Raw genomic sequence first — 26,662 nt, 5'->3', positions numbered from 1 at the left:
CTGAAACGCACAGGCCTTACAAAGTTAGGAAAGAGAGTATTGTTTCTTCCATCGAGGTGATCTAACGAACGAATTAAAATTGTCCTTCCACGTCGGACATAGAGTACAACAAGTGTACAGCAGGCTGATATAAATTTTTGAATGCAACAGAAATTCAGTTGACACAAATGGAGACACGATGAATTCATGCATCTTGTATCAACAAGCCGTTTCCTTTTTCAAGTACCTGGATGACTTCCCAGTGATTTGACATCTTTGCACACTCCAGAGCTGTGCGACCATTTGCATCTCTGATATTCAGATCGGCTCCTTCGCTGATTAAATATCGAACTATATCCACTTTGCCAAGTTCAGCTGCTTTGTGCAGAGCCGTTCCAAGGCCCATAAAGTAATAAAGAGCCTGAGAAGGGTAATGCTCGTTGTACATAATTGCGTTGATATCTGCCCCATTTTCAATGAGAAGACTTAGTACTGCAAGATTATCTGAGTTCCGTTCAATTGCGTGATGGAGGAGTTGTCCTTTCTGAGTGTCTCCTCCACGTCTGAGCATGAGCTGTATGACTGATATATGCGCAGTTTCCACAGCTAGGGAAAGGGGGGTGAGATCAATGAAACATTGCCGATTGGGATCAGCTCCATGATCAAGAAGCCAACCTGCCATTTCCTCATCGGCATAACTGAAAAGATGTTATTATGGTGTTGACACAGCTAAGTTGGACAAATCTCACCCCAGTATGGGAGGCTTCAGCTCGCTAATGGGCTGATTGACATCCCATCCATTTTTAAGGAAAACCTCCAGGGCATCCTTCCTCTTGGCGCCAACAGCTTCCAATGCGTAGAGTGAATCCATGGGCAAGCCATGATCAAGTAGCTCTTTGATGAACTGCACGTCGGCTCGATTGATGGCTTCGATCATTATCGCATGAAAGTCACATATGTCAAAATCCTGCGAAGAAGGATCTTGTGAGTCCAGGATCGCTCGAAATTCCTGGATATCACCACTGACACAACAAGTACGCGATATTTCAAGCGTCGCCGGAGGTGTTCGAGTTGGAATTTGAGGGTACTCGCTCGGGTGAACTGGAGGGTAGTCTGGAGGAGGCAGGACATCCATGGCGGGTTGAATGGCGAAGCATCACATTTGTTTAGTAGGCCATAACGAAGCGTAAGTAGTAGCAGCAGGTGGGGAAGCAGAGGTATTTAGATTATTCACTTCACGTCATCTGAGACCTAACCAGCCGGTCAACCAATGAGGACTTGGCGGTGTGTTCGGTTATCTCGGGACTAGTCGTACACGAGTCAGAGTAAGCTGATTGGCTAATACGTGTTGTTGTGAAGTTTCATGATACGGGCTATGGAGCGGACCGTGTTGAGGCGACCCTGGCAAGCAATTATTTTTACCAGATCCTTACACCGCACGTTTTGTTGGCTAGAATGTGAGGCGCAGACTATGAGTGGCCTCCTTAGCCCACCAATTGAAGACACGCGTTTACATGCGTTCAAGGATGGGCGGCTAGCTAAGGAAAAGTTGTCGAAAACTAGAGGAAAGATGAAATTCATTTTTAGAGCCTTGCAGCGGTTTTGAGAAACTATAAGAAGTAGTACGAATTATTTCTTGATAGATAGAACGTTCCCATCCTTCCGTGCAAACACATACGCTGCTATTTCAAGATCTCCTATAATGTCCGGATCAGGTATTCTCGCTCAATGGCAAGCGCGTCATGCAGTTCTTGTGGTTCCAATGGGTGGCGTCCAGTTTCTCTCTTTCCAACAACAGCCGGCGATTGGCACCAGGGACCTTGGATCATGTTCTGTCGTGCTCATAGCATCCGCGCAAGGCGCTATTCTTGCTCACATTCCTCCACGACCCTTGCAACCATCACCGGACCCGTTTGCCGGTGATAACAACGCTCGTAATATGATGAATCAAGTGGCTACTCTCTATCAACAAAACAGGGGGTACTTTTCTTCCGCGGACTCGGTTGTTGTCTGCGCTTGGTACAACGGAGCAGTGGCGTTGCCCGAGCAGACAGAGATAATGTCCTCGTCTCTTCGACAATTGGGACTCAATCCGACCATCAGAACATATCATGTTCCTGGAAATAGAAATCTTCCCGGCCAGGGAACTGTGATTGCAATCAAGTCTGCCAACCAGCCGAGGCCTCAGATATACGTGGAGGATCGTCTAATCTGAGATACATTGATTGGCGAATGAGCCAGAGGCACATGATGGGCAATCCGAACCTGGGTCTATGATTCACTAGACTTTGAGTCAGCGCCATCGAATTGGATGCTAAATCACAGGGCATGCAGGCACGGTTTCAGCAATTAGGCACATGAAAATTGAGCGATTGTAGGTAGAACAGAAATCATACTGAGACGATGTCCGATACGATAATAAATTCCTCATTTGGCTCTCGTATCAAAATGGATAACCACCGTAATCCGAGGATAATCGTTGATAATATTTACTAAAGTAACCCACGGCAAAGAAGTTAGAGACAGATCCGGATAGCTTATTGCTTCGCGAAGACTGACATTGATCAGATGGCTTGTTCAAACATGGATTAGTTATGAATATATGCACAGTCAGGTTCTCAACGCTGATGGTAGGGTAAGGGAAGTTATGCTCCAGATATTTGGAATCGAATGACATGCAATGAATTCAACTGACGTGTTAGCATATTCTTGGTCGTGAGCCCTTTAGACCCCAGCCACGAAAGCAAAGAGCCTCCATGAGACAGACTTCATTTCATCAGGTAAAAAGGTTGGGCATCGAAACTTTTCATGTCACTTATTGATATAAAAATGATCGAGAATTACAAGCCATACAAGATAATCGTGATTTCAGAACAAAGATTACTGGGATACTCCATCAAAGTAACTGGTTATGTACTTATCATCCCGTCCGATTCATTGCACACCGTATACCTGTTTCCCCTGATGGTTTGGTAATCAACCGCATATCAATGCGTATGTACCTAGTAAAGCCGCAGGTGCTTTCCGTGAGACCCCTGGATCGTCATTGTCCAGAAATTATACTATTCATGACTCGTATTCGCTAGATTAGCTACGCATGTCGATCATGCCTCGATAATTGCCTATTGAATTCTCTTCTACTCAACTAATGCATCCCATTTTTTATCGCTTGGATGACGCACTGACCCGATGCAACTCAGCTGGCTGTATTCCCTGGAATTTCTTCCCGTACCTACATCTGGATCCATTTTAACCTTATATTTAGCCAGCCTAGCCCGGTCTTTTTGTTTCCTGTCCAGAGATTCAGATGCACACCAACTTTAGCAGTGAATCTTCTCTAACTTGTCAGTACGGTTATGCAAAGTTGCTACCAACGATGTCATCTGCTACACGCTCTCGGCAACCCCGCGCAGCACGTGCATGTGACCGTTGCCGCCAGGCACATATGAGGTGTTGTCAGAAAATACCTTGTCAGCGGTGCCAAAAGTTGAATGTGAGCTGTCATTATCAGCCAACTCAGTTAATCAAGCAAGCGGACAAAGCTACCTCCACACTCGAAGATTACCCTAGTTACGCGTCAACATATCAGACTTGGCCTCGTCCATGGGACCTTCCACTCTACGATCCTGCGATGGCGGAGTCCATGGGGGATTTGGCTCGTGCCCCCGCTTGTGAAACATCCTACCCAAAGCTTAGTTCTTGGTTGTCGGAAGAGCAGTGGCGATTTATCACGATGCCTGATCCACTCGATCCTGCGATACTGGAGACCATGAGGGAAACATTCACAAAGCTTAGTTCTTGGGAAGAGCAGTGGCGATTTATCATGATGCATGATCCAGTTGTCTTTAATTACGCGTCAACTTTGCCTCCATGGGGCTATCCACTCGACGATGCTTCGATCCCGGAGACTATGGGGGATTTGGCGCGAGCCACCACTTGTGAAACGAACGACTATGGAGTAACGAAAGATGAACGAGAGTTTTCCGCGCCCCAGAAATCACCGTTGGCCAATGTGGACTGTCACACCAAAGCACAGGAGGTCGCTGGAGATTTGGTGCCTAGCATCGCATCTCAATCAAAATTGCGGAATCAAAAGCAGGTCGTTGGGGCAATAGATTGGGAATATACCTATTCAGCGCCGCTTGAATTCGTTTATAGCGCCCCATTCTGGCTTCTTCTGGAACTTCCCGAATACTGGCCGGAAGGGTTGGATGACTGGACCAATATCTATGAGACACGCCTGGTGACGTTTCTTAGGGTACTTGAAGAGAGAGAGAAAGTGGCACTCGAACGTGGACTGTTGGCCGAGGAACAACGTCTCTCCACATATATGAGGGATAGCTGGGAAAGTGGAGATTTTTGGGTTAACTATGCAGCAAGGAAAAGTTGGGCTTTCGATATGATATACTGGGCGAAGATTGACAGAAGGTTCTTCGGTGATGGGTATCTCGATGATCGTCTCCAAGTACTAACTTCGGAAGAGAGGCAAGAGATAGACAACCTTGTGGGAAGAAAGATGAAGGAAAAAGAGGAGCGCAAGCTAACAGACTGGACGTCTTGAATCACATCTCGACTGCGAACCACGGTCCATTCAAATGCCGAGATGCAGCCATCATCGACAATGATGCACCGAGAGTCTTTTGAAAGACTACTCTGGGTCTGCATAAACAACCCTGCTATTTACTAGAACCTTCAAGATTCGACGCATGAAGTATGGAATATCATATATAATTAGATTGGATTGGAGGTTACATCATTGATTTTGAAAGGACAGATCACAGTCACAAAGAGAGTTGATCGTGCAAAGGCCGTGAGCTAGAGTTTGTATCAGGACGCAGCATAGCTGCACCTACGAAATGTCTCTCAAGGCAGCAGCGTACAGACTTTTTGCTCTAATTGTGTCACATGCAATTCATAGAAAGTAAATACAGAGCACAAGTAGTTTCTGAGGCTTATCACTCAATCGTGAAACGGAGAACTCATACTCAGTGTTGGAGCTCGGTTACGCTAGGATGGATACGGAATATAGGCAAATAATAAGAACTTAGAGTTGAGAATTTCTATGTATTGATGCACCCTCTCTAATACAAAACTTGTCAGGAATGTTGACCTCTTTTATATGTGAGGTCCTGTACAAACTAGATCATGAGATGACATCCAGTCGAACCTTCTAGATATAGCCATATAGAGCTGATTGGATGTCTATATCTCGTCAGTATGTGAACCTAGTTCTCGAAATTTCTTCATGTTAGTAGTATGATGGATTCCCAATTAGGGATAGCGTATTGCGTTCCAACACTCAGTGGTAGTCACGTGCGGGGCTCAACTCATGAGTTATGCGAGTCCCTTTTCTGCAGTTACCATCTTGAGCCTAGCCTAACCCGCTATATGTTTTTTACGCTTTTGATGCCCAAGCGGGTAACACGTTACCAGCGTGATACCCCACCAACCCCTCATCGCAAATCTATTTTGACGGACAGGAGTCCGAGAGATTTCATTTTTAGGAATTGCCTTGGTTAGTATTTCACTTACCTATTTGAACTGCTTTGTATGTACATCCCTCAAACAGGCAAAGAATGTGTCCCACTAATTTTCAGAACATTAGAAGGTCTAGGTCGGCAGCGCAGCGCTATCCATCCTTCTACAATGTCCGTCGTTGATGTCGTATCGCCGAGAGTCATAGAACAAGGTCAAAAAGCGTGGAGCACAGTCAAGGAACAATGTGAAAAAATCAACAAGCCTGCTACTGGTCAGTCTATTGGCCACTGCACTCCTACACACGATTGCAAATTGGCCATGGATTATGCGATTGAGGATGCTGCTATGGTAAATAACCCCTGTTTCTTTGTTTGGAAGATTCAGTTCTAACACTGAAACAGAACGATACCGTAGCAAAAAGCACTCAGAGATTACTGGCGCTATTGATATACTTTCCCAAAGGAGCGGTCATCGGTGATAGTCCTACATTGGTGATACCTATACACATTGAAGGGACCGCAAAGATTGGTCAGATCAATATTGATACGAATCACTATTACGAAGTAAGAAGCAGAACCATACTGGAAGTTCCGGAGGAATCTAAGGTCTCTGCGATTGTCCTGTCGTGGTGACGTCAGAGTTTTAGCACCATCCATGTATCATAGTAATAAACACTCCAGTGAAGTACAGATCATTCCCATATTATATCAATCTTAATTCAGAAAACTATGTCTAGTGTTAAACAACTAAAGTACAGTGAGATCCTTCTGATGGACTGTTTCTGTTGCCGGAGTGAACTGGGTCTCCAAGAGTAAGATTTGTGTTGCTGTATTGAGACAGGCCCTCAAGTGTATACGGTACCCCATAATCCTCAAGAGTGAGATTTGTGTTGCTGTATTGAGACAGGCCCTCAAGTGTATACGGTACCCCATAATCCTCAAGAGTAAGATTTGTGTTGCTGTATTGAGACAGGCCTTCAGGTGTATACGGTACCCCATAATCCTCAAGAGTGAGATTTGTGTTGCTGTACCCGAATGGCCCCACCGGAATATTGTAAGCCAAGCCAGGTTGAGCTGTGTTATTAGTAGAGGGAAAGCTTCCAGCATGGAGGTCACTCTGAGGCACTACATGAATAATCGCATCACCTGTAGCACTGGGGTTCTGCTCGAGGTGCGGATACCGTTCCCCCAGTGCGCTGGCTTCAGTCCTGTGGAGGTGTTGAGTAGAAGAAAATAATGTCGCATTGGGAATCTGTCCTCCCATGTATACATCGGAGATTGGTGGAGACGAGACGCTATTGAGTGGTAATGGAAGGGTTCGTTGTCTGAAGGATATATTTAACTGATGTGGACGAATAGAAGGACGTGGAATTGCCTGTTCAGGCAAGATTGAGTCATAGGAGCCCATGAGCGTCATGCCCTCTGCAGTAGATCGTGGATGGTGGTGGACTTGGCGATTTGTAACTGCTATATTGCCATCCGCCCCGACATTTTCAGGTTGAGTTCCTGCTGCTCCATAACTCCTATTCAGACTTCCCGTGCTTTCTACAATCCGAGATGCAGTACATCCCGAATTAGCAGTATTAACATCCGCCACAATTTCTATTCCTTCGCGTACATCGTTCACACCGACAGACCATTCACCATTGTTGATCGGTACGTTATCGGCTGCAGAATCGCGCGAAATTTGACTGAGAATTTGAGCAGCGTGAAAATCAAAATTGGCGCCGGAAATGCTGATGTCCGGTGAGTCGTACGACATACTAGTATCACTAGGGCTGGTTCCCAAGTCTCCACTATTAGATGGTGTTTCTTCTTCAGCCGACAATGCATCGCCCGCCCGTTGACTTGGGCTTCGGTCAAGTGACCCGCGCTCATTGGGAACAAGGCTCGGAGCATCTTGGTAGTATTGCGAAGCGGAACTAGTAGGTTGAGCAGGGGAGAGCCGGGGCTCGTCCCTAAAACATCTGCTGTTTCGTTTCCGCTTTTTACATGAATGCCTATCTGTTGAAGTGTAGAAAATGGTGTTTAGCTCGGGTGTATTGTATAGAGGGTTATAATATCTTACCTCCGTCATCGAGGAACGGGAAATCATCAATCAACCCGCCCAAATATTGTACTATCTTCTCAGCGGCTGCATCGGCAGTAACAATATCCTGCTCATTTTCAGCGACATTTTCGGAAGCAGCCTCCTTGATACCTCTATCGACCAACAATCGTATACAGGCGTCAGTCACGGCTCCCTTTTTTGGAAGAAATTGCTCCCAACTGTCTAAATTAGTCACTGTAAGTATCCGTTATGGAAAGATAACTCACATTGTATCACCAGGCTCTTCAGGCAAAGCACAAATACCACCATACCCTATCTTTGGCGCTAGGGTCTTGTACCTCTTTCCCCTCTGAAGCCAAGACGGTAGATATTTGCGTATTTCAACTTCATTCTGGATGGTGAGACTCGATTGAGAGATAACTGTAACAATATCATCGCGCGTCTGAGCATGTGAGTTCGCCCGATCAAATTTATGAATCAAGTCGGACAGTGGAATCAAAGAGAGTCGCCAGCGAACTGTATTAATCTTTCGATCTTTCTCGAGGTCATACAAAGCGTCAAGGTAGTCTGCAATCGATATCCTTTCAGGATTTGTTCCAGTCCGTCTCAAAGCCTGTCGTGGGTCTTTGTGACAAGCGAAGAGGAATTGTCGAATAACTGGCTGGAGCTTAGGCTCCGAAGCCGCCCATATGCTGTTGAAAGCGCGGTGCTCCGTGATCTCTGGGCCACCGTAGTCCTGACGTTGTCGCTCTCTCTTGAGCTTAATAAGTTGCCTTAGAGAAGGTGGAATGTCTTGAGACAGCCTGGCAAGTGTTTGTCGAAACTAGGAGAATTAATCTTGGAACTTTATCAATACTGCGTACTCACAATTTTATCTTCCAGAAGAATTCCACTTATTTGTTCATTGTCATTCACAGATTGGCAAGCTGTGATTACTCGCTCCGCAATCTGTTTGCTAGGCTCTGCACCCATTGTAGCTTGGATCAAGTGGTTGCGAACAAGAGAATGCGAACACGTTCAAAAATCGAGTATTGTCTTGCTACGCTAACCTGAAATTGATTATTTCTTTAACATGTTAAAGAAATAATCAATTTCAGGTTAGCGTAGCGCTGATTGTTGGCACGCATGCATAGACTAGCGTCAAATACCGGGACATCGACTGTCCATTGGCCCTGAGCTGGGTCATATGTCGCAGATTAACGCCACATGCTCTCACCAAACCTCAAATGTGCCATCGCCTACAACCACAGTTTGATACAGAGGTTCTAGATCCATCTATTCTGGATCTCGTCTGGCAGTTACTAGACTTGGTAGTGGTAATAATGAGAACAATATATTAAGAAGATGCCAGCCTTGTCCCAGGATCTCACCGCAACATGGCACGGACAAGTCAAGCTATCTGACCGGTTGAGAAAGAACACTACAATTGACATGGTGCTTGACTTTTCAGCTTGTGTCCCCTGGAAAATTCGACGTGACAAGGCTCCCCAGGAGGCAAGCTTCACAGACTTCCTAATCCATGCTTACCTGCAGAGAAAGCTAATGCGTTGCCTGCGCCCAGGTCACGATTCCCAATGGCATGACTACCTTCGGTGACGCGGGTCCTACTCAAGCAATGTCAGGTAGTTCACCTCAAGAGCCATCGGAAGTACAGATTCACCCTAACTTATCGAGACCGACTCCCACGTATTCTGTATCTTCCAGGAAGCCGGTAAGTTTCGCGGCTTTCACCAACTTTCGCGCTTTTGCTAATACCTGTATAGATGCACATTCAGACGTCCCAAGACCCTGGAGCGATTGATGTCAGGGGTCTAACTCAGGAAATGCCAGCCGCTTCAAATTCAGTTAAATCATCAAAAATACCACCAATGCAGGGTTTCTCCATGCTGAGGCCGATGACTCCCAGAAAACCTCGAGAGTCCGAGTTCGCCCTAGAGAAATATGTTGATTCACGAAAAGCCAAACTATCGTGGAACGACCTGATAGAGTCTGACCACAGTTTTTTCTTTTTTTGATTGCCCATTGGTCCATGTTACCCTGTCCTTCATTTATTTGTTTTGCTCTTATTGTGTATGTATCTATCAAAACAAGTGCGTATATAAAGACTCAAGGTGTACGTCTATCATTGCCATTCAACACGCTGTCTAGCATGTCATCCCAACAGATGGACTTCCCATCTACAAGTCAGGATTTTTCAAATTGTCAACGAGATAATTACACACAATCATGTTCGCCTAAGAAAGAAGAGACTCGAAAATCGCCCCCAAAAAGAAGGCCAGCTTCAAAAGAAGAAAGGAGGGTTTGTCTGCCAACCCCTTCCCTTCCCCCGACCCTCAGAATGTAATGGAAAAAACAGGAAAAGGCCCGTCTCGACCAACAATTATTCCGGGCTCGACGAAAAGAATTCATAGAAAGCCTCCAGTCGCAGGTCGAAGTTCTTGAATCATCCCTTCTACAATCCAGGAGTCACGTTAATGCCCTCCACATGAAGTTGCTACAGAAGCAAGCAGAGGTGGATTATTGGCGGAATCTTGCGCTATCCGCGACACCCGACGGCCGCGTATGCAACTGACTGGGAGAAGATGACAGCATCAAAATGTTTTGGTTAAGGTGGCGATTTTACATGAGCAGTTTACGTTATCACTTATCTCTTTCCTTAGCGCCAATGCTCTATTGAAGTGTACAAGACTGATTGCAATCTGGTGGATACATTGGAAATTTGTCTAGATGACGCTTGCTTTTTCTGGGTGTGGTACGCAAGTACATACCAACATGAATGTGATGTATGATAGTCCGCTGGTATACGAGTGTTTTCTTATGATATGATCACCTTCTGCACAACAAACAGTTCGCGATCGAACAACATACATCCAACATCTTGAGTCAGATATCAAACACCTTGAGTCACGTATCAAACACCTTAAGGCAATCTACGAGAATCTTCAAGCATCCCATCTACAATCCACGCATCAAATCCATGCGCTCTATATACAGTTGCTAGAGACGGAGGAGGAGTCGGATTATTGGCAATGTCTTGCGCAGTCACTCATGATGAGTGCAATGCCGACCGTGATCTCGCGTATTTGAGTAGAAAACAATCTAGACACTGGACGGAAACGGATGTACCACTGAATAGTTGCAAAAAAATAGGAAGCTTGGAGGTTCATGTATGCTGGGAGTCCTAGCACAACTATCTAATAGTGTTCATATCAATCAGTGTAGGGACGATGCTTAAACCTCGTCTCATAGATATAAATACAATCATCTTTCCCAGATATCTTGAACTTCAACAAGAAGTTATTGGCAAGTCTATCTGAGCAGCAAGGCCTTCATCATGCTTAGATGCGCACACAGAGAGCTCCACAAGCCTTATGTAAGATCGTCTCCATGATTATTGATCAATTCTAATTTCTACTAGATCTTTAGACTCCCTGCCTTGAGCCATGGATCATCCATCGATGAATCTAGTCTCAGGGCGCTTGAGATGAGCCTCGATAAAATCAAGTCCAAAGCAATTCCATTAGAATGGGGCTTATTTCTCGCATATCCTCAAACAGGAGATGAACTACGGAAGATTCAACAACATTGCAACGCAAAGCTACTCGGCGACTTTCCTTTTTCTGACTACGTTGAAGACGAATATCAGTGGCAGGCCTCATTGTGTCGTTCATTGGAAGCATATCGTATCGTAACACTGGAAAAGAATGGCTCGACTGGATAGAGCTTACGTTGAAGGAAGCCAAAAGCTTTGAGCTTCAAGCAGCCCACAAAATGGCCGATGTTTCTCCTCAGCATTTTGCAGCCACAAAATTTCGAGGCCTTAAGCCTCTCTGGGTCGTGTGGGGGAAAAAGACGGAAGAGGGGACGCAAGAGGAGACGGAAGAGGAGACGGCAAAGGAAACAAAAGAACTCAATAGCTTCCTGGAGGACCATGGAATCTCCGTCGCCGATGCTCCTCATATACTGCCCTTGAGGTATGGTCTATTCGAGGTTTGGTTCGAGGAGAATCGAAGAGCCGAGCTTCAAAAGCTTTTCTCAGAGACCTATACCGATTTCGACGAAAACAGCCCTTTGGTGCGGTTTCAAGGGTACTGTGAATCTTTGCGCATAGTGCTCGACGCATACAAAAAGCAATCTAATTTCTGGGGAGGACTGGATGTAATCCTGAAGCGCCGTATGGATGAATTGGGGGCTCTTGCTTCACGAGCAAAGATATGACCAAAGATCTGATGCAGCACTCTCTATTTTGGTCCATTGAGTACTTCTGAGCTGGGGAAAGCTCGTTACAATTGCTAAATGTTAGTCTAGGGTATACGACTGACGTCTCGCATTAGGAAAGACTATTCGGAAAGCTTAATGGTAGTTGACAGCAGCTGTGTTCCACTATGTCCGTACATGATAGTCTATTGCAATCGCTTACCCTGTGATACGCCACTTCTAGACAGATTGGCAAATCCATTGGTTGTTTCCCCTGAAGAATGCATGGCGATTAGATGACTAGTGCGATAACGCATCGAGGCTAGATATACTTGCCGGAGTATAATATGTAGAGATTTCATTCCTTTGTTGGTTTTGTTACTTTAATATCCTGTCTGTTCTAGAAAATCCTCACAACTCCCAGAGTAGGCATTTTTCAGACAGTGCCTTCAACAACGTCTTTGTCTGTTTGCTCCTCAATGAAACCTACTGCGAAAACAATGGAATATGTTGAGAGGAACTTAAGGTCAGTATACGACAATTGCAATCAGAAAAACATAGGATTTTCTCGTGGAATACCTTGTGACGGATGTCCAAGATTGAGCCCAGTCAACCTTCAGGCAATATCAAGCGCCTCAACACCACCTGATGGCTATTCATCATCTGATTTACCGCTTGATATACGAAGCATGCAAGCCTTTACCCTGGTGACAGAAGACGCTGTCAATCTAAGCGGAAAGTTTTCAGAAGAAGAATGGAACCACATCTTCATAAATTCTGAACCCGGCAATGATTTTGGTTTTTCAGCCTCCCTGAAATCACCCATGGCCAATATGGACTATCAGATCAACGCACAGGAGGCTTTTCGAGATATAGAAAACACGGAGCCACAGGAAGCCGACGAGAGCTTGCGTCAAACCAAGCAGCAGAGGAAGATTGATACACCGGACCAATACGCATCAAATTTGTGGCGATGCCAGCATCCTAAATGTTCCAAGCGCGGATTTCGGACCAAGGCCAATCTATTACGCCACAGCCGTGAAGTCCACAGGGCTATATCAGATTTGTTGCGATGCCGGCATCCTCAATGTTCCAAGCACAGGTTTAAGGCAAATTACACTCTGTTACGCCACAACCGTGAAGTCCACAAGGCTTATGGCCACACAGGCTTCCTGTGTTTATTTGAGCAATGTGATCGAGCTACTTCTGGGAGGGCTTTTCCACGCCGATGGAATTGCTACGATCACATGCGAAAAATCCATCATTACACTGGTAGTTATGATGACTTCTTGAAATCGCAAGGTAGGTAATCTCAGTTCATCAGCCTTGATATTTGACTCTACTGATATTGATTTTCCTAAGGAATGATCTAACTCGACATTGGACTAATGCTAGACTCCTTTCTGTCGTTCCCTATAATATTTTTGCTGAATTGATCTCTTCGTCTCGGTAGGAAAATGTTGCATAATTTCTTTCCATGACATTTTTTGCTCTTCTTTTAGCCTTCTCAAGATCTCTTTGTTGTATGTGGAGAGTCGTGGCAAAGAGTGAAAACTATAATGACAATCATCCCCTCTTTTCTGACACTGAGCACACGGTCGTTGTCTTGAGCATTTGTTGTTGCCTCTTTGAATGCATTGATCGCATATAGTTTTTAATACTCGTGAGATGGTACATTGCCGCCCTAGCTGTTGGCAGCGAAGACATCCATCTTCCGCAGCCCTACAGCGGATCTTTTCTTCCCAACAATGAGTGCAGGCTTCCTCCTTTGGCCGGATGGCAAATTCGACGCTGTATAATAGATATTAGTGCTTATACCTGACTTAGAGAGCGGTCAAGCTACCTCGTTGTATCGCCTGATTTCATCTCCTTGACCTCTTCTTCCTCTTCCTTTTTCGAATATTTGCGTACGTTCGGCAGCATCGTTTGTCTTGTGTGTGGTTGCATCGTGCTTTCCAAATTGCCCTCCATCGATGACGGACTCAGGTAAAGTCTTCAGACTGTTACGCTTCCAAGCTGAACATATTAGCAGAGGACGGATGTCACTCTTATAGACCTAATCTTACCGGTTAGCTCCTGGATGACAGGATAATTCAAGGTCACAGCCAACTGCGGTTAGTCGAATACCGTACATACATCATTGACGGCAATACTAGTTTTATCCTGCTAATCAAAATGTTAAAACAGGCACATCGAGGCTGGATTGCATATTGCTGGTGACCCTTGCAAAACAAATCAACACTAGTTATTATTTAGAGGAATCCGTGGACGCTATGGTAGGGTTCCATCGTCGCAAGTTGCATGTAGATGGAGTCAGTGGGCCAAATCATGTCGACATTCACGAACATACAGTGCCTGTGCCATTCTTTAGTTTACAAAACCCATCACATGGGTGAGGATCACCATTAATCTATGCATCTGTCCTCAGGGGTTGATTCTGCTAGTTCGGTTTACGTTTATTAATTGTGTTCTCAGTATACATAGTAAACATGCAACTCTTCTTAGTCTAGAATAGTCCTGAATCAGAGGCCCGAGAGCCACTGCCCTAGTCTAAGATAGCAGGTGCACATGAACTGAGACATAGCTATCTTCAAGATTACCCCTGAACCATTGAATCTGTACACGTTGACTATAAAGTATACAGCCTACTTTCTCTCCTCGCTGCAAGTTGACACGAGAAGTTATACCATTAACGAAGCTACAAGATGGACGCCGGAGGAATTCCGAATTCTGCACCTTGTATAGAATGCTTCTTAAGAGCTACAACAGTAAGTTTTGACATATCCTAGACTTACCTTCGTACATTGACCATATAAAGTGCATGAGGGCTGTTGATAGCATTCCAAGGTGCCTGCAATGTCGAGCTCGAAACACACTTTGTCAGCCCGTGACGAATCCACATGATATCTTATTTTATTTCCAAACCGAATGTTCAGGACGAAATGACGCAATCCGCATGTATAACATAATCGCCCATGCCGCACTTCTCGAGTCACGAGTCTCAACATATTTTTCTCTGCTGGCAGAAAGAATAGACAATATGTGGAAGCAGATTGAAATACTACACCGTAAGATGGAGGAGGCACAGAGATTGCGTGACGAACTTGATCAATTACAATTACGAGTCAGTGAACTTGAGCAGGTAAATGCATCGGAAATAACAAAAGCGTTCTAAGACTGTTGGTTCAATGTGTGTATATATACTCTTGACTGATCTCGCTAGAGATTGGATGTTGCCACAATGCAATAGGAAACTCAACATTCATCGTGTCATTCTCCATTTTCAGACCCGGCATCTCCACGCCCTTCCTACCATCCAGCACAAGCTGAGGGAAAATGCCATTCGTAGTAGCAATGCAAAGAAGAGTGGCTGCCTTTTTGAATGGCACAGCGAATCTCTTTTCCCACATAATTGATGCAGCTTTATTCTACTGTAGAAATGTAAATTCAGTTCTATAAGCTGTTAGAAATAAACCAGATATGTAATTTTCGAAGAAGGATCATACTCTGCCGGACTTTGAGTTGATAGCCTGGATCTATCGTCTTTTCTGTCTCTCCTTCTCTCTCCTTCGCCTCCGATCTTTAAGGTTCTTTTTTTTGTAGTGATTCCGTTGTGAATGGCGTTTGTATTGTATTGATCCTATTTTCACTCGAGTCTGTTCGAGCACTACTACAATGAGCGCAAAGGGTATCCAGAATAATGTTAGGAAAGCAGCATGAATTGCGGCAAAGAGGAGAATGAAGCGAAAGATCTTTACAAATCTGCGCTTCATGAGAAGGGAGTCGTGTTAAGATTTAGGAGTCTTTCTTTGCAGGAAATGTTTCTTGTTTCTTGTCTGTGCTGTCTACAACCGAAGGCCTCCCTTTATAGCCAAAATCCGCAACGACATGCACTATTACCATCCTAGCCTTCTTCAACGTGAGACAGACCTAGTGTGGCACCATGCTTTTTAAAATGACACTGACTAGTTTTATTTCAGTCAACAAAGCTCGGTCATCCTCGAGCAAGTGGGTATCTTACTAGCTGATACAGGGTCTGTGACGCAGCATACTGGGCCACCAGACTGTCAAAGTAAGCCTTGCAAGATGACTCGGTCCTCTGCTAGTCTAGGAAGCTGCACGCGGACAGATCAGAATTGTCCTAGTTCTTGTGTAGGTGACCTCCTTGTCCGCCTCCCGCTGGTGGAGATATTTAAAGAGAACTGCCTACCTTCTCTTACTTATTTTCCATCCAACCACTTTGCTTCACCCTCGCTACCCATAAATATCGAATCTCTACCTATACATTTCCAAATAGACATCATTCCACTCAAGCTTGCACAATGTCAACAGTAGTCACTAAGCAGCTGTTGAAACCTAAGTTGGACCGTCGCCAGTACCGGGTGCTTCGTTTGCGAAACGGCTTGGAGGTGTTACTTGTTTATGACCTGAACGCAACCCAGGCCAGCGCTTCGCTAAATGTCGGGGTAGGAAGACTCGATGATGACAAGGACGTACTGGGGATGGCGCATCTTACACAGGTAAGCAGAATGCTCCTTTGGAGAAAGGACGTGCGCTTATAAAAGAAACTTAGCATATGTTAGTTCTCGAGTCCGAAGAAGTGAGTCGTATCTTTTATAGCTAGCCAACTGAAGTGGTCATGCTAATCTTTTCTGTTACATTCCTTCAGAAGAACGGGTTTAAAACATATGTCGCTGCCCACTCAGGCCGCTCAAATAGTTTCACCTCAGCAACCGAGACCACTTTTCACTTCCAAGTCGCTGCCACTGCGTCTGGTAACAGCGCGCCGTTGCCTCAGGGGTCTCCGTTATACGGCGCTTTGTGCCGGTTCGTAAAGACCTTTACTGCGCCCTTATTTCTGGAGTCTACACTAGACGCAGCGGTGAAAGCAATTGATTTACAATACAAGACGAATTTCCGGGAAGACGCGCACAGAAGACTGCAACTGCAAAAGTCGCTCTCAAACCCTGACCATCCATATTGCCGTTTCTCGTTAGGGAATTTGGAGACATTGCGCGACAATCCGCAGGCATGTAGTATCGATGTGCAAGGCAAGGTAATGGAGTTTTATAAATCACATTATTCTGCCAATCGCATGAAACTCGTTGTTCTGGGACCCAATTCATTGAATCAGCTTGAGGAATGGGTTATTGATTTATTTTCAAGGATCCAGAACAAGAATGTGGTGCAAAAACGATGGGATAGCGTACCACTCTTTTCAGAGGATCAGCTTGGCATGCAGGTGTTTGTCGAATCCGTCAAGGCAAATTACTTGCTATACATACATTTTCCATTCTTGGACGAGGAGGACCTTTACGAGACTCTCCCTAGCCGATATATCAGCCACTTAATCAGCAATAAAGGTTCTGGTAGTATCTTATCCTGGCTAACCGCAAAAGGCTGGGCGACTGACCTCTCGGCTTACCCGAAACATGTGTGTCCCGGATCTGCCTACTATCAGATTTCTGTAACACTTACGGAGAGCGGCTGTGCGTCCTATAAAGAAATCATCAAAGTGATTTTTCAGTATATCGGTATTATCAAAGAGAGACCACCCCAAGAGTGGGTTTTTAACGAAGTCAAGAACCTCACCCAGAACAGGTTCCAATTCGGGCCAGAAGAACATCCTGCCAAATTCACGAACCGCCTCAGCAGTGTAATGCAGACCCCCATACCGCGAGGGTCGCTTCTAAGTCACTTCGTGCCAATAAAGTTTGATGCTGCTTTGATTACTCGAGCGCTGACCTATCTCCATTGTGATAAGTTCAGACTCATGCTTTTCTCGCGTCCATTCGCCGGCGACTATGACTCAGAAGAGAAGTGGTATCAAACAAAGTACAAGGTGGAGGAGATCCGTCAAGATTTTCGGTAAGAGCTCGCACATGCCTTGTCACGGCCTGGGAGAATCCAGGGCTTGCACATGCCACACAAGAATAAATTCATCCCGCATCAACTGTCAATTAAGAATGAAGAAGTTGAAATGTCATCTGGTGTGCTACGCCTCATTCGCGATGACGATGATGCCCGCGTTTGGTATAAGAACATTCAACGGTTCCCTTGCGCTTCTGTGCGAATTATGTTGAGGACCCCGATGGGATGGCCTACTCTTGCGCAAAAGGTCAAAGCAAGGCTCTACAGTGCTCTAGTAGAGGATACTTTGCGTGAGAATCTATGGAATGCTCAAATCGCTGGGCTGACTGCCAGCATTTCTGTTGGCAGTCTTGGGTTGGAGTTATCCTTATGGGGATACACCGAGAAAATGCATGTACTTCTTGAGGAGATAGTCTCCATGATGCGGAAACTGGTTATTGTTCCGGAGCGCTTCGTGATACTTAAGGAGTGTTTAACGCAAACCTACCGAGATTCAGATTACCAACTTCCTTTAGCTCAAGCAACCGACATGATGCGCTGTTTATGCGAGGAAAAAGAATGGATGAATGACGAATATGCAGCTGAGCTAGAACATATCGAAGCACACGACATTATGGCATTTTTTCCACAGCTATTCAAGGACAACCATATTGAGGTTTTAGCTCTTGGGGATCTGACCAAAGAAGAAGCGTCCGCAATGACAAATATTATCACGAGTAGTTTGCATAGCCGCTCTTTACCAGTGTTCCAATGGGGTGTCCGAAGGGCCATTATGCTTCCGCCAGGCAGTAACTACATATATGAGCGCCGGTTGACGGACCTATCACAAGTGAACAGTTGCATTGCATACTATCTATATATTGGCGACATGGTTGACGATATGTCACGGGCTAATCTTCTTCTTTTGATGGAGATTTTTCAACAGCCGGCTTTAGCTCAGCTCTGTTCTAAGGAAAAGCTTGCATATGCTATCGAAAGTAGAGCGCATTGCTCTGCCACGACCATAGGGTACCTATTCGTTATTCAGAGTGAACACTTAGCATCCTATCTAGAAGCTCGAATTGACTCCTTCTTGGACTCATTTACGAAGACACTGGTGGATATGTCTGAAGAGGAGTTTGAATCTCAGAAAGAAAGAATCGTCAGCAAGCTGGAGAAAAAACCTGGAAATCTAGGTGATGAGACAGCGCGCCTTTGGGATCACATCAAATCCGAAGGATTCGGACTCTGGAATGAAACCGCCGCTGGTATTATAAGGGATCTGTCCAAGCAGGACTTCATTGACTTCTACTCTGAATACATTGACCCTATGTCCGAGACACGTGCGAAACTATCAATTCATCTAAACGCGCGCTCTGCTGGTACGGATAAGATGCCTGTAGCTAAAGCTGAGGGCACAGACGCGCCACACATCCTGCCAACAGGAAGTAATAGCACGGGGACTATCAATAAAAAGAACCCAATCCACATTTCCGACGTGCACCGTTTCAAGGCCGGGATGCCGTTGGGGCCTGGGCCCATAGACCGTTGTTAACCAGTAAGACCCTCAGCGTGGTTGGAACATACGAGCGGATCCATGCCGGTATAACCAGGTGATCGTATCGATCCGGCTCGCTTCTCGAAATCAGCGGGAGTCATGCGGGAGGGTACAGGAAAGTAGGATTTCTAAGAGAGTTAGTAATGTTGGTTTCAGTGCAATGTGACGCATGACCTACAAAATGTTTTGTCAATGGCGACCAAAAGCCGAATTCGTCAGACTGGAATGTAAAAACATGGCCGTTCTCTTTTAGTCTGATACCCACAAAAATATCGGCGTGGCATATGGTACTATATATGTAAGCCTTGCGCATCAAACTGATTCTCCGTTCGTTTCGCTGTCGAACATGTCGTTTTCTCATCCTCTGCTCTTTTGTGATTTTGCGAGTCATTTTAACTGGCTGGATTGTGCTACACGAGAGCAGAATATAGTAGTGGGTATAGCTTCCATAGATAAAGGTGGAAGATCTAACAGTCAAAAGTTGAAATTTCGTTCCTAGATCCTGTTTTGGTTTGCAGTATTGCACCGGGCCAATATCAACTTCTGGCGGAGCCAAATTAGGACGGAAGTAATTCGAGTTGATTGGCTGATCCCAGAGTCATCTCTCCCATATGCATTACCGAGAACAAATTTCTATAGAGTTGTAATTCAGTTGTGTCTTTTATCATAAGACCTATGTGAGAAAGATTATGTATGATTCCATACTCATAGACGGAACCATTCAGGACATTGAAATAGAGTGCGGCTCCGAGTGCCAAGCTAGATTTCGCTTTAACCTAATTGTTTTTAGTTAGCGCGATCTTGTGTACTGGCCAATGGCATGAAAGATCCAAGGAAAACTAATGAACAATTAATGGAAGATCTCACATCGAAGACGAAAAAAATGGCATTATTTGCTATCTAAGCTATCTAAGCTATTTAAAGGAGAGAAGAAAGAAAAGCAAAGAAATAGAAACAGGCCTGCCTAGTTTCAGTGATTACCGAGTACAGCTACATCTAGAGCTCCGAAACGAATATGAATAATATGAATATGAATTAAATGAATATGAATATGACCCGTATTCATATTCACTAAATTCATGAATATATGAATATTCATGAATATCCACAAAAGATGAGGGAGGCAGCTGAATCTTGAACTCGCTCCTAAGATCAATTTTGAATAGTTACTTACAGAAAAACTATATACAAACAGCAAGCTTACTAAAATTCGATGAAAACCCCGTTTCCTAAATCCTAAACATTTTTATGCCGAGTCCCGGCGTTCTTTACCATATTGTCCCTTAAGGAACATCAGCCATCTAAACGTCTCAGAATTCAAGCAGTGTCTCCGAATACCCAGAACATCTCGTGCGTTACTAAACAATCTCTCAACGCCTACTTCAGCAGACGGAATAGGAAGATAGTCTTGTACAGCTTTCGACATTAGGGGGTAGTTAAAGGCATTTGCTTTCCACCATTTCAATATCCAGTCAGGATCCCCATCTTCTATCATACCATGAGACCACATCTCGGGGCTTGAATCTAGGTACCGATCAATGTCTGATATTATGTCTGCAGATTGCAGAGGCTGGATTTTTTTGAGCTTTTTCCATAATGTCCCTGGCATACCTGGTGGACGCTCTGCGCTAGAGGAAGAGGTAGGGCTTGCAGGATATTGTTTCTTAAGATATTCACGTATATCAGAAACAATCACATCTGCATCAGACTTGCTCATTTGAGCTCGGATGAAGGAGGTCTTAACCCGTGGATCAAGAATGGCAGCCACGTAATAGATAATATTGGAATCCATCTTCTTGGTGAATTTATCCATTTTCCGGATTCCTCCTTCAACAGCATTTTGAACCTCCTTAGTAATCTCTTGAAAGTCGCCTTCGTTATTTTTGATATCGTCAAGAATATCATCAAGACTCCAGTATATTGGAAGGCTTTCAGTGATGCTTGGGCAATGTTTCGAGACAAGAGTTGGTATGGTCCCAGAATGGCTTCAGGACCTTCTGAATTTGTCTTAGTGTTGACCAGTCACTATCTGTTGGTTGCATTTCTCGAATGTCTGGATGTTCACGAATAAATTGAGTGACTTCTTTTCGAAGTCGAAGAGCTTCAGAGACCATATTGTATGTTGAATTCCAGCGAGTGTCGATATCATAATTGATTTGCTTGCAGGGAGAGATATCCTTCCATGCCTGCCTTCGCTGGGGGCTGTTACTAATCCATAAGGCCAAAAGACGGATCTTAACAATAGCACCTTTCGTTGAAATCAGTGTTTCAGGTGAATGATCCTTCTGTGATGGCATCTCATCAAGTATAACATGTGCATCACGGACTGTACCGGTCTTTAAGGATACCAGAATATCCTTACAGATAAGATTCAGTATATGTGCAAGACATCCAATGAAGCTATTTCGACCCCGGAACCGCATAAGTGGTTTCATGCGGAATGGACTATCTTCCTCGTCAAAATCTTTTAACAGGTCTGCATGAAGATAATCGCAGAGTGTTAGGTTGTTTCCGGCATTATCTCCGGTGATTGTTAGAAGCTTATGTTCGATTTGAAACGCTTCAAGTACACTTTTGACAATTGTAGACAGATTTTCGCCAGAGTGCAATCCATCAATCTCTTTAAACTCAAGAAGATCTTCTCGAAGCTTAAACTCTGGAGTGAGCCAATGGCCGACAACAGCAAGAAATGATATCTGGTTATCTGACGTCCAGATGTCAAGTGAAAGTGAAATCGATCGGCAGGTATCAGCTAAGTCCTGCTTTAACCGGTTCCTCCAACTCGAATATTCACTCTGAACTCGATTTCGAAGAGTATCTGCAGTTTTGATAGGACAGTTGGCATTTAGACTCTTAAGGAGTTCTTTCCATGTAGGATGTTCAACAACTGTAAAAGGCTGCTGTGTTTCAATCACCCAGCGAAGAAGAGCCTGCATGGGATCAAGTCCAGACTTAGCTGGTTCTATGAACATATCAAGAGGCCCAGCTGGAGGTGTAATTGTGTTCTGTTTAATATGGTGTTCTTTGTAAAGGTGTGTAGCTAAATTGGTCGTAGCACCCTGTCGAGTAGAGTCCTTTGATGACCAATTGCATCGCTTACACAAAAGAAGTCTATCATTTCTGTGACGGCCTCCTTTAGGACACCATGTAGTCTCAAGGCCTATAGCATCAAAATAGTCGGCAGTCCAGCTAGTACGTGATCTCTTTCTTTTTTTCGTTGGAGTCTCGTCGAACTCACTCTCTTGGTCCAATTGAGAAGAATTGTCTGAATTCTGTTGAGGAGACTTCAATCCTTGTGAAGCTGATTTAGATGGTACCAAACTCAGTTCGTCGGAAGATATGTTTTGGTGAGGTGCAGGCACAGGCTCATTAGATAGAGTAGACATATCAGAAGGTAGAGATTCAGGGGAGGAAGAGTCAAGAGTATCTGCTTCATCGCGCCATGGAAAAGCGTCAGAAACTATGCCATTATTCAAGGCATTATAATCGCGACGAGGTCTCTTTCGAGTTATTCGAGGAGATGAATCATGAGAAAAAGCCATGAGAAGAGGGTATAAACAAAGCTCTGTAATAAATAAGGAACAAGAAGGAATATCAAGTGAAATACTCGGAGACAGATATTTGGAAAAGAGAATTAGGAATCTGGAAGAGCCTAATTCCCCCAATTTATATACTAAACAATATTTAGCTTTGTCCGTCACGTAGCTACTTAGTCTAATCCATTCCTAGCTATGATGTAAACAAAAAAGGTAAACATTATGTTAAAGTTGAATACATGAAATGTAATAGTGCTAGTCATACGTGTTATACGTGACAAATGGGTGGAGGAATCATTCTAGAGAATTTCAAGTAGACTTGCCGCTTGCAAAGTAAGAAAGCGTTTCCTAGAATGCTCTATCTAAACTACATGATTATATAGGCCATGCACTGAATTAATGATTGAACTTGAGAACTTCATATATATATCTTCTCCTTGAGCCAAGATTCTCGTTATTTTAAGAAAAGGACCTCATACTACTAGTACTATATCCATACTTAAGAGTGATTAGTACCCTTATGGCTAATATAAGATAAACTGAAGAAGCTCGCATCAAATTTGCTGATTCTGTGGCGGTTAATATGTATCTATGTAGGGCACGGCTGTTTGCCGGCGCGGAAAAATAGTCCACCCGGAAATATTCATGAATATGAATATGAATATGAATATGGTCAATAATCATATTCATTTATTCATTTCGGAGCTCTACTGGTCACAAGGTGCAAAGGTGACGCAAATCAAGATCGATCATAGTGTGGAACGATGAAACTGGAGAAAGAAAAGAGAGCAATGAAAGGAAAATTGTGCTATTTAAGTCTACAAAGAAGGTCGAATATGGATTGAGAAGCCAAAGCTGGACCCTAGTCATTGTTGTTAGTCCAAGTCTAGCGCCTCGAACGACGTGGTAAAAGCGGCGAGTATGAACGTCCAAGTTGGGTAAAGTGATTCATGGCTAAGCGGTGCCGTCGCTACGCGAACAGGGGTCCCGGAGCGACCATTTTTGGTGGTTCCGACACCTAAAGGTCCATTCTACTTGTAATTATATTTGACTTTCTGATCTTGACTATATAGTATTGGGAAGAACCGTAATACTTAGAAAGTCTATCAATATCCTCAAAATCGAAGAATAATAGTCTACAATTCCTCTTTTTAGAAGCCCGACAAGCTAACCGAATCTATATACCGAGAAGCTTGCTCATACGTTAGCTAGCAACAGGTCCGAAGATGCATTCTGAGATAATTGATGGTGTTGAGGAGCCATGTATCTTGCTAGTAATTACTATGTAGACGGTAAAAATACTTGAAGCATATTGATTGATTGATTGATTGATTGATTGATTCATACACGCATCTAAGCCTAGTGGCCGGCGGCGCCTTCTAATTGGGCAGCGGGCGTACTACCGTATAAAAGCATAAATCAACGTCAACGTGCCAAGACGCTTCCGGCTTGACGCTGACTTAGTCAACTCCACGCGAAAGTCTCGACACGTATCCGTATCCAGATCCGAAGACCACCAACAACAGATAACGAGCGAACAGAACGCCGAACCAACAAAGGAAATGTGTATATATACAAAATGAGTGAAGGATCTCGGTGCGGGGTGACGTGATATTTATGTTTTGGTGCCCGGTTCTATTTCCAAACGTGTCAAGTGGCTGATCCGTCCAAGCCGAATCAACATGGTTACTCTTCATCAGGGTAGTGTCGCACTCACTGTGAGCGCGTGGTTGTTAAGGGGGTTACGTGATGGAACTGCGTCAATAGACCAGTCCGCATCATAAATTCAATACTCTGCCGAACCCACTGAGGTTCGCTAAGGAGCTTCCGATAATCTGTTTCGCGTGCTTCTTTCCAGAGAGTCTCCATACGCAGGTTTATATGGGTAGGACACCGTATGAGGACGTGGGCCGTATCCTGATCCCCAAGGCCACATTCGCATTGAGGTGAGTCTTCAATCCGTACACTCGCTAGGAAGCTGCGTAGCGCTGATTTACCTGTTTGTAGTTGGATTAACACTGAACTCCAAGCCCGTCGTAATCCCTCGTGCAGCTGCAACACCATCTTCGTTGGTGCTTTGATTATCCGATAGAGATGCCGTCCATGGTTGGCATGCTCCCACTGTTCCTTCCACCTCTTTGCAAAGCCTGCATGTAGCCTCTGGCGACACACTGCCATAAGGATAGTTGACTGATTTGGAATATACGACATTCGTGCGGCGTGTGGTGTAGTCTGATTGGGTGCGCTGATCCTGGCTATGCGGGCGTTCTCCTGTGTACGCCGTGTCGCCTCGACTGCAGCCAACTTTGCCAGCTGGTCTGCTTTCTCGTTGCCTGGGACCCCTTCGTGGCCTGGCACCCACTGTAGTCGTACACGCCATCGAGATCGGTTGTCGCGTAGGAGGCCCAGGTGTCGTACGATCCGTCGAAGGATATACTGCCCAGAGGACCGCCCTGGCTGGCACGTGGCGCGTATTGCGGCTTGATTATCTGTGTAGATTGTGGCTTCGTGTGGGTTGTCGTCGCATGGCTGGCTTCGGAGTAGGATTTCCAATGCCGCGTCGATTCCCTCCAGTTCCCCTGCATAAACAGTATGTGTGTCAGATGAGCCTACTGGCTTATAAGCCTGTCCTATTGATAAGTAGACCGCTGCCCCAATCCCATTGTCAAAGCCGCTCCCATCGGTAAAGAACTGTATTGTTGTATCTGTTCCTAAGATTGCTTCAATAGCCTTGATAGCCTCCTCACGGGTATTGTCAATCCTTGCTTCTAGTGGCTCCCACCATGGTGGCACTACAAAGGGGTAGATTGTCTCGATGCGTTGGCTAGTATCACTCCCCAGTTTGCGGTCGATGGCTGTTTCCAATCGATGAAGTGGCGACGTGTATGGGTCGTTACAGTGGGCTTGGCCACGTATTTGGTAAAGCGTAGATCGAAGTGGTGAGGTCATGATCCGCAGGCAGGCCTCCTCAGCCAGCTTTGCGAGCGTGAGCTCTGCAGGTGGTACATGGAGACAGACCTCTAGGGCCTGTCGTGACGTACGTTTGAACGCGCCGGATATCTGGTGAAGAGCCTGATCCTGGATCGATCGGATGGCTTGCTCTGCAGCTCGCTGCGCACCGGTGAACCCTCTTCCACCTCGTATATACCACGTGGAGCACGCGTACATGATCTGTGGTTGGAGGACAGCCGTGTATATCTTCCTTAGATGAACCAGGGGCGTTCCCCATGTCGATCCTGCGATTGAGCTTAATCCCGCCACCAGTTTTGCAGCCTTCTTTCTCATCTCCTGTACGTGCACTTCCCCAGTGAGGTGGGTATCCAGATAAACTCCTAGATATTTGATTGAGTCCGTAGGCTTAATTTCTACTCCCTTGATTATGAGAGGTACATCCAGCCTACCACTCGGCTTAGGCACCATTTGGTGCTTCCGCCAAAAGTGGGTAAGTTGATATTTGGCAGGCGCAAATTTAGAGGCATGTGTCCTCTCCCAGCGCTCTGCAACCTGGTGTACTTTGGTGAGTGTGTGGCAGTTGGCTGCGGCGGAGGTCCCATATGTCATGATGAAGATGTCGTCAATATATCCAAGTACAATCACGTCCGGGCACTCGGCGAGTATCTGCTCAATAAGATCTGCATTAAAGAATAGGAATAGGATTGGTGACAATGGGGAGCCCTGCGGAATGCCTGTATTGACTAGAAATTCCCCCATATTGCCCTCTAGGAGTGTGATTGACGTGCGGCGATTGCTTAGAAAGCTCTCAATCCAGCCAATCAGGTCATCTGGCACCTGGCGCTTTCGTAGGTCGTGTATCAGCCTTATATGATTGACGTTGTCAAAAGCCCCTGCCGCGTCAAGTGCAAGCCCTGAGGCTACTCGTGAGCCCTCTCTCCACGCACTATGGGTCTCTTCTAGTAAGAGATGGATTGCTAGTTCGCATGAGCGGCCGCGACGTCCTCCAATATGTTGCTTTGGTAAAAGATTATATTGCTCCACTAGATAGCTGAGACGTCTG

At 45.1% G+C, this 26,662-nt stretch overlaps 9 protein-coding genes across 12 annotated transcripts in view, besides 4 other annotated features; 5 read left to right on the top strand and 4 right to left on the bottom strand.

Moving 5' to 3' along the window:
* Positions 1–53: 53 nt before the first annotated feature.
* On the bottom strand, positions 54–1,167 carry TSTA_108780 (hspc200, putative). Of its 2 annotated transcripts, XM_002488406.1 has the most exons (3): positions 1,007–1,167; positions 729–946; positions 54–677 (listed from the first exon to the last, which is right to left on the bottom strand). In XM_002488406.1, exons 1-3 carry the CDS (start codon positions 1,112–1,114, stop codon positions 185–187), a joined length of 819 nt encoding a protein of 272 aa, XP_002488451.1. In that variant the 5' UTR covers positions 1,115–1,167; the 3' UTR covers positions 54–184. The 2 variants fall into 2 exon arrangements, with proteins under 2 accessions (XP_002488451.1, XP_002488450.1); XM_002488405.1 differs by having other exon boundaries at positions 729–1,167.
* Positions 1,168–1,681: 514 nt separating this feature from the next.
* On the top strand, positions 1,682–4,623 carry TSTA_108770 (uncharacterized protein; the record flags this gene model as incomplete). The annotated part of the gene is made up of 7 exons (XM_002488404.1): positions 1,682–2,183; positions 2,305–2,353; positions 2,548–2,614; positions 2,682–2,767; positions 2,852–3,005; positions 3,329–4,444; positions 4,492–4,623. 7 exons carry the CDS (start codon positions 1,682–1,684, stop codon positions 4,621–4,623), a joined length of 2,106 nt encoding a protein of 701 aa, XP_002488449.1.
* Positions 4,624–5,384: 761 nt separating this feature from the next.
* Positions 5,385–6,179, top strand: TSTA_108760 (uncharacterized protein). 3 transcript variants are annotated; one of them, XM_002488402.1, is made up of 3 exons: positions 5,385–5,527; positions 5,585–5,805; positions 5,859–6,179. In XM_002488402.1, exons 2-3 carry the CDS (start codon positions 5,626–5,628, stop codon positions 6,087–6,089), a joined length of 411 nt encoding a protein of 136 aa, XP_002488447.1. In that variant the 5' UTR covers positions 5,385–5,527; positions 5,585–5,625; the 3' UTR covers positions 6,090–6,179. The 3 variants fall into 3 exon arrangements, with proteins under 3 accessions (XP_002488447.1, XP_002488446.1, XP_002488448.1); XM_002488401.1 differs by having other exon boundaries at positions 5,435–5,494; XM_002488403.1 differs by lacking the exon at positions 5,385–5,527 and having other exon boundaries at positions 5,547–5,805.
* A 16-nt stretch (positions 6,180–6,195) lies between these two features.
* TSTA_108750 (uncharacterized protein) lies at positions 6,196–8,478 on the bottom strand (the record flags this gene model as incomplete). Its single annotated transcript, XM_002488400.1, has 4 exons — positions 6,196–7,460; positions 7,525–7,724; positions 7,773–8,329; positions 8,374–8,478. The coding sequence occupies 4 exons, from the start codon at positions 8,476–8,478 to the stop codon at positions 6,196–6,198; spliced, it is 2,127 nt and encodes a 708-aa protein (XP_002488445.1).
* Positions 8,479–11,277: 2,799 nt separating this feature from the next.
* TSTA_108740 (uncharacterized protein) lies at positions 11,278–13,013 on the top strand (the record flags this gene model as incomplete). Its single annotated transcript, XM_002488399.1, has 2 exons — positions 11,278–11,664; positions 12,108–13,013. The coding sequence occupies 2 exons, from the start codon at positions 11,278–11,280 to the stop codon at positions 13,011–13,013; spliced, it is 1,293 nt and encodes a 430-aa protein (XP_002488444.1).
* Positions 13,014–16,025: 3,012 nt separating this feature from the next.
* Positions 16,026–17,575, top strand: TSTA_108730 (N-arginine dibasic convertase, putative; the record flags this gene model as incomplete). Its single annotated transcript, XM_002488398.1, has 2 exons — positions 16,026–16,223; positions 16,373–17,575. The coding sequence occupies 2 exons, from the start codon at positions 16,026–16,028 to the stop codon at positions 17,573–17,575; spliced, it is 1,401 nt and encodes a 466-aa protein (XP_002488443.1).
* A 48-nt stretch (positions 17,576–17,623) lies between these two features.
* On the top strand, positions 17,624–19,234 carry TSTA_108720 (metalloprotease, putative; the record flags this gene model as incomplete). The annotated part of the gene is made up of 2 exons (XM_002488397.1): positions 17,624–19,100; positions 19,167–19,234. 2 exons carry the CDS (start codon positions 17,624–17,626, stop codon positions 19,232–19,234), a joined length of 1,545 nt encoding a protein of 514 aa, XP_002488442.1.
* A 1,123-nt stretch (positions 19,235–20,357) lies between these two features.
* Positions 20,358–22,047, bottom strand: TSTA_108710 (uncharacterized protein; the record flags this gene model as incomplete). The annotated part of the gene is made up of 2 exons (XM_002488396.1): positions 20,358–20,983; positions 21,072–22,047. 2 exons carry the CDS (start codon positions 22,045–22,047, stop codon positions 20,358–20,360), a joined length of 1,602 nt encoding a protein of 533 aa, XP_002488441.1.
* Positions 20,361–21,002: a mobile genetic element.
* Positions 21,076–22,380: a mobile genetic element.
* Positions 22,381–23,958: 1,578 nt separating this feature from the next.
* Positions 23,959–23,989: a microsatellite.
* Positions 23,990–24,360: 371 nt separating this feature from the next.
* The window catches only part of TSTA_108700 (uncharacterized protein), a gene marked incomplete at both ends in the record, with an annotated part of 4,112 nt that continues 1,810 nt past the window's right edge, over positions 24,361–26,662 (bottom strand). The window contains one exon of the mRNA XM_002488395.1: positions 24,361–26,616. Coding sequence (XP_002488440.1) covers positions 24,361–26,616 — 2,256 coding nt within the window. The remainder of the gene's footprint in view (positions 26,617–26,662) is intronic.
* Positions 24,433–26,661: a mobile genetic element.

This window comes from Talaromyces stipitatus, genomic scaffold, assembly GCF_000003125.1.
Source record: "Talaromyces stipitatus ATCC 10500 scf_1105507295491 genomic scaffold, whole genome shotgun sequence".
Lineage (NCBI taxonomy): Eukaryota > Fungi > Ascomycota > Eurotiomycetes > Eurotiales > Trichocomaceae > Talaromyces > Talaromyces stipitatus.
This window is presented reverse-complemented; position numbering and strand designations above follow the sequence as displayed.